Below are 9977 nucleotides of genomic sequence, written 5' to 3'. Positions count from 1 at the left end.
ATGAGTAACGTCAATCTGATTTTTTGGGACCAGTTGCAGGCTGGCAGCTCCGACGTGGACTGGTGTGAAGGCAATTACCTAATTTACCCCAGCATCGCTGAATTTTACAACACGGTTGGTTTGAACGTTAGCTAACGATGTGCTTTTTGTGTGTATGTGTGTGTGTGTGTGTGTGCATAATATAGTTTTATGTAAGTTACAGGCGCAGCTAACTAACGCTAGACTACAGCCTTTTTTGTTTTTCTTTGTATTGCACTGCTTCCTTTTAACACTATTCCCAGGTTAGTTATAAGTAGCCGTACGTTTGGGCTGCTTTTCAGCTTCAGCAACACGTTGTTTACTGTTAGCATCAGGTTTAAAATGTTCTTTTTTTCTTCTCATTTTCACTGGCTGTCAAGTTTGCTAAAGGTTGTTAAAGAGGCTCGCGCACTGATCAACTTTTGACAAGCATGTTGTCATTGAGGTACACGATCAGTTCAACTGATTTATGTTTGCTCATAGCTTTCCTTTTTGTTTATCATTTCAGATCAGCAACATTTTGTTTTTTGTTTTGCCGCCCATATTAATGTGCTTGTTCCGCCAATATGCAACACATTTCAACAGTGGGATTTACCTCATATGGATTCTGCTGGTTGTGGTTGGTAAGTTGACTGGCTGACATTATTGTCTACACTGTGGGATGATGACCTTTTAACCTTTCACGTCTGTTCTTTATGGGAGACCTTCATCGTCTTAATTACACTTTAACTTCCCCCAGCTAACACACCATACAACTATTCCTTTATCTATACATTTTGTAAAGGGCCGGGAAAGTAATTCATCACATTTTGTATTTATATCTTCTGCAAGTAATACTTAAAGTAACAGTTAATAAACTCTAAATTCCAAACACATATGTGTCCTCGTACCTGCTGTGCTATTTATCAATTTAGATCATTCTGGGTTGAGTTGCCTTGTTTTGGAGGTATCACCGTAGAGTATATTGGAACTAGAAACTTGCCAAAAACAATTGAAAAACTCAAAAGCTATGTCTTTAATGACACTCAACGTAATCCACAGACCTAGCTGTGAGCAGTTTCAACTAGGAACTATGGTTGAAAGACCAGACTTCCGCACAACAAGGTTTAACAGCAATATCTCAAACTCACACCAAAGCAATCTAGATTGATCAATATTTGTTTATTTTGAGGGGGTCTGTAATTATCATACAAGAGAAAATACACTGCTTCTGAAACAATTAGTCGATTAATTGATTTGACAGAAAATGATACATTTTGACAATTCACAATATGTTGTTTTTTAAGCAAAAAGTCAATGGTTCCAGATCCTCTTTTGTGAATATTTGATAATTTTCCAGTTTTCTGTGATAGTAAATGGAATATATTTGAGTTTTAGAGTTTTGAAGATGTTACAATGGACAGTGGTCATTCTTATTATTTTTCTGACATTTTATAGATCAAATGGTTGGTTGGTTTATTTGTTTGGTGTATTTTTTTATTGATCAATCATGAAAAATATTTTAATAATAAACTGCTTGATGAACAGAATATTTGGGGGTTTGTTAGTCAGATGAAATAAGGAATTAAAATATGTCTGATTGGGTTCTGAATATTGTGAAAGGCATTTTAAAGGTATTTTCCAGTAATATAAACCAAAAGAATGTTCAATTATCTGCAGATTGATGGATAATTAATTAATCTGTAGTTGCAGCCATACAATTAACACACATTGTGAGGGTTTACAAAGTACATGAGTTATACATTGCACAACATCTATGAGTTGTATGTAGGGGTTCCACATTGTTAAACGGCAACAACAACACTATTCCCGTGTAGGTTTCTCAGTCGTGGCCTCTGTCACTGTCCACATTATTGCTTTAGGCTGTTCTGAATCCTTTTACCCTCTAAAATAAACACTTTACTATGACTAGGCTTATTCATTAGCCGGATGAATAAGCCTACTGCCTCAATTTTTCATTTGACACAGTATTTCAGTTGTAAATGGTGCCACTGTATGTACATAACTGCACAGTCCGAAACAGATTACAGTGCCTACTTCCCTTACAGCTGTTATGAAAACACTCTGGTTCCACTGTCAGCAAAGACAACCTGACAGACATCCCAGTGTTCCTGAGAGGGGACTTTACTGGCTGATAACTGAGGAGCAGTTGATTAGGATTTGCACAATTGGACATGAACTATTGGCCATATATTTTCAGTTTGTGTAACTTTTGTAGTAATATTTTTTTTTCGTATCAGAGTAGTCCTGTGTCTCCTATCAAACCCTGTTCAACACCTGCTTTCCAAACCAGTGATAAAAAATAAATTCTGTTTGCTTTTTTCCTTCATACATTTCTTGTTCCATACCACAATGCCGACTGTATATATGAGGCCGAGTAGCTCTGACTGTATCCACTGTTAGGAATCTGGAGGCTGTTAAAACTTACAGAGCAGACAAGGAGGTTACATCGGTTGGTCTCTCAACAACTGTCTCTGTAGTTGGGACGACCTTTGACCCAAAAAAAACAACCCTATAGGTTCTAGTGTGAACACAATGTTCAGCTGCTTTTCTCTGGTTTTGGCCTCAGCTGTGTTTGGTAGGAGTCATGCATGTATTTTAGGATGACTGTGTTTGATTATTTTCATTATTGGTTAATCTGCTGATTTGATTTCTTGATTGATTGTTTGGTCTATAAAATGGCAGGAGAAAAAGGGAAAATGGCAATCACAATTTCCTGACGCAGTCCAATGTGATGTCTTCAAATGTCTCGTTTTGACCCAAAACATATTTGGTTTACTATCATTGAAGACAGCAGAAACCAGCTCATATTTACATTTGAGGAGCTGAAACCAGATAATGTTTAGCATTTTTAAAAGAAAAATTATTTCAACCATTCCATTTGATTATTGAAATCATTAATCGATTAATCTAATAGATGTTTCAGCTCTCTGTACGAGTATACCAACAGCTTTTCATGATTAGTAACTTCTGACATAGCAGTGGCCCCTTTTGGATAAGAAGTTCGTTGAACTGTAGGAATCTCCTCTTATGAAAACAGATTATTCTGATAATATTTGGTCTGTTGGGCCGTGATAAAAAAGGGCACTGACTGATCCATCCTTCCAGAGTTTTAAAACTCCCAGGTACATTAACACTGACACCAAGTCACTTTTTCTAATTAACTTGTTTATTCCAGCATTCATTCCTGTCCCTGAAGTGTCACTTGTCTGCCTGAAATATTTAATGTCACTGTAATTATTCTCTGTCACTTAAAGTAGTCTCATTTAGAGGTGAAATTTACAACTTTGTATTATTTTTTTGATGGATGGGAACATATCAGCTGCACAAAATACAAAAGAATGTTTTTATCTCCTGAAACAAACTGTTTAGTATTACTCATACATCTCTATGACTTTCCTTTCTTTTCGACATAATGAGATCCAACCGTGATCACATCAGACATTCTGTTTAAGAGACACAATCTCATTAATCTTTCGATGACGTCTCTCTTCTGACAAACATTTGTGTGTTTCCTTGTTCATCTTCTTTCAGGTATTGGATCGACATATTTTCACGCCACGCTCAGCTTTCTCGGTCAGATGCTGGACGAGCTGGCCATCTTATGGGTGCTCATGTGTGCCATCGCCATGTGGTTTCCCAAGAGATACCTACCCAGGATGTTCAGGAGGGATCGGTATGTTGGCTAGTGTAACTTTGTGTACACACAGATGACGATGCCTGATGGGGTATTCGTTATGCTACATACATATTTGACCAAAAAGGAGATCAGGTGTTTCCAATTAGAATTTGTGATCACATGAAATCAGTTTTAAGACAAGGCAAACATTTTGATCTCATATTTTAGGTAGACCTATAGTTAGTGCAGCTCACTGTCACGTGATGTGTCCCCTCCGCTATGACTTCCAGTTTAATAATAGGCCGGTCCGAGATAGCTGACACCAGTAAAAGCTGCATCACATGTCTTTACTTCTCTTTCCATTGTCACAGAGCCATCATGGCTGCTCATTCACTTCAGGCTGTCACTTAAAAATGTCCTCCTTCCAGCTGAGTGATTCTTGTTCCCTGAGTGTTAGTGTGCCATGGTGCTTTCTGGGAAGACCTTTCTCTCTAAATTTCCCAATGCTGTTCATAGAGTGCAAAGCTGCTGCTATTTTTGTTGTTTTTACTTGTTTTGCTTTATTAAATTTAGATCAAGGTTCAAAGTGGTCATCGGCATCTTGTCAGGGATCACCACCGGGCTGGCTTTCGTGAAACCTGTCGTCAACTCATTGTCCCTAATGACTCTGGGCATCCCCTGCACCGTACTCCTCATTACTGAGCTTAAGAGGTTAGTACTTTTTTCTTTTCTTTTCGTGAGGGCAGGTGAACGTGCAGCCCTGATCCAGATGAACATTGCATCAGACAATAAATCAGACAGGATTATCTATGGTTATTTCTTTGAGGTTTATGGACACATGATTGGTTATGGTTCAGCCATGATTTATATTTAAAGACGAGTGGCGCCTTGTCTGATAGTGCTGGGTATTGTGTTCCAAAAGTGTGCAGCTCTAATGGAGAAGGCTGACCGGACAAATTCAGTGGACTTGTGCGGTCCTTAAATACAGTCTATGGCCGTACTAGATACGTGCCTCTGGTGCAGCAGATGCTCTTGTTTGCCTGATGTTTTCTGAACATAGTGTGCAACATTCTGTCAGTGGGGAAGGAGCAAGGTTATATGAGGAGGAGGTAGACAATATTATCAGAGGTCGTAAGGTTGTACTTTGTAATCATATTACAGTGATGATACATTTAACAGAGACGGAGCTCAATTGAGTCATACCCCTGCTGGAGGGGAAAACAATGTATCACTCTCCATTGACTTTGTATTGCGTGAAGGGGCCTCCTTTTCACTTTTGTCTGCTAGCAAACAACAAAAATAAAAAAGCTGCTGTGTGGTAAACAACAGGGTGAAGAACCCAGAACTACATTTTTATATGATGCCGAACTGAAAAACTGAGGATACATTCAACAAAACGTTAGGCATCAGCAGGAATAATGGGGTAACTGTGGCATCCGGATTCTCAGTATGTCTACTGTTATGTTTGCATACATACATATATATATATATATATATATATATATATATATATATATATATATAATTTCTGTAAGTTTCAATGACAACATACAACTTGTGTTGTAGTTAAACGTGGATAAATCAGAAAGATATGCAGTATTATGTTTGCATAGTATCTGTTGACAATTGGTTCCTCAGGTTTTTGAAGTTGACAGTGTGGATGACCTTTTTCACCTGTTTTTCAATGGTGTGAGTCAATAGTAATACGAGGCACTTAAAGTCTTAGCCTATTTGAAGCTTTTAAATAAAGGGCAACTATTATGTCAGACAGGTACAAAGTAACAAAAACAAACATGATTTTCTCCAACTAAGTTAAAGTCAATACAAACCATGTTCAATCAAGGATGGTGCAACATCATTCGGTTACATCAGGTTGAACGCGGCAGATCAGGTGTAAATATTTCTTCACTAAACTCTACATAAAACTGCAATCTGTTGTAATTTAGTGAGGCGTGAATCTCCACTTGATCTAACCAGGCTAAGCTTGAACTTGGAGTAACACAGCAGCAGATATCACTGACCATGTCAGTGGTTTAAAATTGTCTAGTAGTCAGTGCTGTAATGTAAAGTAGTTAAGTGTACAAAGGTCTCAAGATGTAGTTTCTGTAGTCTGCTAACATGTCCCCTTTGGCCTTTTGTGACATCTGACATCGTCTAAAGGCATGTTGTTAGGATATTATGATGCAAAAGAATGTCCTTGAAAACACTAAACAAGCCACTCATGCCCTTTTATGTGTGTTTGTATTGCTTTTCTCCGTCACTGCAATGTGGAGTTGCTCTTTTGTTTCCGTTTCCTACATCCCTTACTCGCCACCGTCACTCTTGTAACTTTAAGTCATCCATTGTTCAACCTGTTGGTTGTTCCTGACATTACTGCAAGTGCGAGTCATCTATTCAGGCCGCTTGTCTTTGTTTTTCTAAGTGCGAGAGAATTCCTGTGGCCCTCGCTGATGGACTTTTGCCCTCAGAAACGACAGATAGTTCTGTAGTTGTTTGCTTGTTTTACAGTATGACTGTTGCCCTCTATTCAAGTCACTTCCAGTTGGACAAGAACAACTTGTACAGTAGATAGGATATCCTTTACAAATATTATACTAGTATTTAAGCAATAATAGTAACCAGTCATAGTTGTGCAATAATAGTTGAGTTATTCTTAAAGGACATTACAAACAAACAAAAGAATAGTTTTGCCTTGTGAGAGCGAAGTTAGTTCGCACATCACCAAGATAATAGGTGGATCCATAGTGTGTATTATAGCAGATATTTATTATGTTTGATTGAAAGAATAATATTTTCATGAATCAAGTGTTAAAAAAAACCCGCAACAAAAACGCACGTTGAAAAAGGTATAACCCCAACGTTCAACCAAATAATAATAAAAAAAGACTGTTTATACAAAATAACTATACCTCACACTCGCGTCTCCAAGAAGAAGTCCTGGTTTCGTGTCATGTTTCTTATCTTACACGCGTCTGTTTGAAGCTGATAGGCACAGTATCCAGCTGTGTGGTGATGTTTTTGTCAGTGTTTGTTAGCAGGAAGGGGTGTTTTCCTACGTATGGCAGTTGTAAAAAAAAATCTTAGTTTGTCAATAATATTTTTCTTTTAAAGTCACATAGTTTGTCAATAAAAAGTTAAAAAACTAACTCTATTATGTCAATAACAAGTTTTTTTTAAGTCACATAGTTTCTCAATATAAAGTAAAAAACGAATTATAGTGTGTCAATAAAAGTTTTTGTTTTAAAGCCACAGTTTGTCTAAAAAAAGTTTAGGCAGTTACTGAGCAGCGACCTGGCTTAGTACGGTCTCTGATGCTCAGCTCCCGTGTGAATATAATCGATCAAACTCCTTCACAGTAAAATAGAATATTGATGACAATTTAATGGCCTATTTCCCTTTGGGAAGTTGTATCAGTGGCCATCTATTTTTGTACATCCTGTGGCTGATGAGTAGACGTGACGCCAACGCACCCTTCCTCAATTCAATATATTCCCGAAGTTGTGCTGCTTCAGCCTGACTTAAGACCGGAGCTCACGATGTTGCTTGAACAGATATATCTTTCTAACGTTTGCTAAAATGTACGAGATGCTTCACCAACTTTATGATTCTTGTACTACTGTAGCTTGGAAGCAACTGTTTGCTTTTGCAGTCAAAATAACAACTTTATAGGAGGATAAAAAGTTAAATAACAAGCTTTTGAATGGCACACAACTTCTCTTTCCATTGATGTAGAGACGTGATGGCTAATCCTTTTAACTTTAGACTAGCACTTACATCTTTCAGTTGCTTGTTGTTTTATTTAAATCTTATTGCGCTGTAATGCTTTCTGGAAAGTCTTTGTGTCACCCCAACATGTGTCTCTCCATGAACAAATTTAAGGCTTGTCACGCGATATTACCTCATCAAACGCTCTATCTTAAGGGAAGGAGATGAACTATGTCACAGTAACTACACTGTTTAGTCAGGCTTCCTTGCCTCTGTCTTTGTTTTGCCTCAGCCAGCAGCAGCAGGAGGGTGTAACTGGTGTGTCTGAGAAGGACAAGACTAGAATAGTTTTGGCAGTGGCACTCTGGATTAGCGTACGTCTCTGTAGGTCAGTGGTCTGTCCACAAGGAGATATTTGCTTAGAGACCAGAATACTTGGATCACAGTTCCATCAGCGCCCCAAAAGAAAGAGAAGATAATCTCCTTATCTAAAAATAAATGTGCCAACCTACAACGTAACATCCTGGTATGGACATCTCAGCTGTAACTATAACAGCACCCAGCTAGATAGATTGGACACCACAGACAGTGAAATCATTACAAAATCTGTATGAATCCTGTATGAATTATTGCCCTCTGGTAAGATGAAGAAGCCTCACGGTTGAAAGAATATGGAGAAAAAATGGTATCCCATCCATCCCAAAGGAAATTTTAGATTTATAAATAATTACATTTTATTTACTGAAAAAAAAATCCTTTCTCCCATATGTATTAACTGACACTACATGGAGGACATCCTATGGTTTATGTTTCTGCATGTTGTCTGCAGTTGCCCATAGCCCCTCAAAGTGTTTTCTCTCTTTCTGCACACTGTTTTGGTTTTCTGTCCCATAACTAATAATAATACCTATGTTTTGGTCCAGTCTCAGTGACAGCTATAGCAGACAGCTCTTTGCACATTGTATCAAATTAAAAGGTGACAAAATGTCAATATTGTGCCACTGCCAAATGGTGTCAAAAAAATAAATAATTACATAAAATAAGTGGCCCAAAAAAAAAAGAATCTAAAAAAGAAAGAAGCTAAAGCAAGTCGGAAAAGCATTCATTTTAGGTTAAATTACATTTTTCTACAGTTGACTTGCTCATTAAAGATGACAAAAAAAGTTCCTATTTGGTGTTTTTATTTTTATTTTGTGTATCTGCATAGACGGATTGTAAACACAAAGTATTGGATGCACCAAACTAAGTACATATTGTTGTGTGTTTTCACAGTTATATACATTTCTCAGTGCTCTCTTTGGTCATTGCAGGTGTGAAAACCCACGTGTGTTCAAGTTGGGTCTGGTCTCAGGGATCTGGTGGGCACTGGCTCTGCTTTGCTGGATCAGCGACAGGATATTCTGTGAGATGTGGTCATCCGTCAACTTCCCCTACTTACACTGTGCATGGTAAGCTCAAAGTTAGTGTATGTTTGGTCTATTATTTAGGTCATACAATCTAGCATATATTATATACTCAACATATAAGTTAACTAATTAAGTTAAGATATTAGCGTCTGTGCAGCAAGAATCTGGAACAATGAAACAAGAAATAAAATGTAAGCAAATCGCCAGAGGCTAGGTGATTTTAATTGAAAACAAGTAGAACTCTTACTCAACATTGAGACTATGTTGCTTCAAATTAGTTTGCGACAACACTTTGATGTACTTAGTCTTTTCTTAAGCAGTTTGGTTCATTCAAACTTTGCTTTTACAGGCACATCCTCATTTGTCTGGCTTCCTACTTGGGTTGCGTTTGCTTCGCCTACTTTGACGTTGCGACTGAAGCTCCGGAGCGAGGACCCGTCATCATGTTCTGGCCCAACGAGAAATGGGCCTTCATCGGCGTGCCCTACATTTACTTTCTCTGTGTCCACAAGAAGTCTGCTGTCAAGGTTACTTAAGGTGACCCAAGTCTGCAGCTCGGCTGGTCATGCTTTAACACTTCCTCGCCAAGATGCATTCAAACCACACGGCAGCTTTGCTGCCTCTTGTGCTCCTTGGTGACTTGGTGATGTAGGTGATGCACATTTAGGCCAATGGTGAGGATTTATCTGTTATTTTTTCCATCCCTGTCTGGTTTCATTACACAGCAGTGTTTATGCAACTCTGTCAAAGAACAAAAGGTGTTGCAAATTAGTCTATCGTGACGCCAAAAGAGGCACTTTTCAAACCACACCGTATCAAAGCCAAGAAACCTTTACAGTGTTCCAAACATAACCTCAGGCTTTACATATGATATCATGTAAGTATTAGTATTATGCATTTCTGGCTTCTTTAAATAGAAGATTTTGTACATTTTATAGTAACTTAAAGAACCTCATTATAAAGCATTGTATTGCCTTTATAAAGACAAGTATAGCATCTCATAGGTGCAGTCTGGCCATCATGAAAGCAGATAGAAACAAACAATAAAGCACTGGAACCATTAACTGTGATTGATGCATAATGCATTAAAGCTTCATATATTGCTTAGCAGATCATACTATGCTCCTTGAATCAACAAGCTGGTTCATAAGATGTTACAGAAGTGTTTCACACAAAGCCGTATGTGTTTTAAATGAGTAATGGATTTAGGCTGTTAGACCTGCCCTCTT

General features: G+C 37.9%; 1 protein-coding gene across 1 annotated transcript; it reads left to right on the top strand.

Annotated features, from left to right (window-relative positions):
- On the top strand, window positions 1-9977 carry acer2 (alkaline ceramidase 2; the record flags this gene model as incomplete). The annotated part of the gene is made up of 6 exons (XM_079219527.1): window positions 1-114; window positions 527-641; window positions 3553-3694; window positions 4211-4348; window positions 8653-8790; window positions 9098-9977. The coding sequence occupies 6 exons, from the start codon at window positions 1-3 to the stop codon at window positions 9282-9284; spliced, it is 834 nt and encodes a 277-aa protein (XP_079075653.1). The 3' UTR covers window positions 9285-9977.

Source organism: Taurulus bubalis, assembly GCF_910589615.1.
Source record: "Taurulus bubalis genome assembly, chromosome: 6".
In the NCBI taxonomy this organism is placed as follows: Eukaryota; Metazoa; Chordata; class Actinopteri; order Perciformes; family Cottidae; genus Taurulus; species Taurulus bubalis.
Note: the sequence above shows the minus strand (reverse complement) of the source record. Positions and strands in the feature narration are given on the sequence as shown.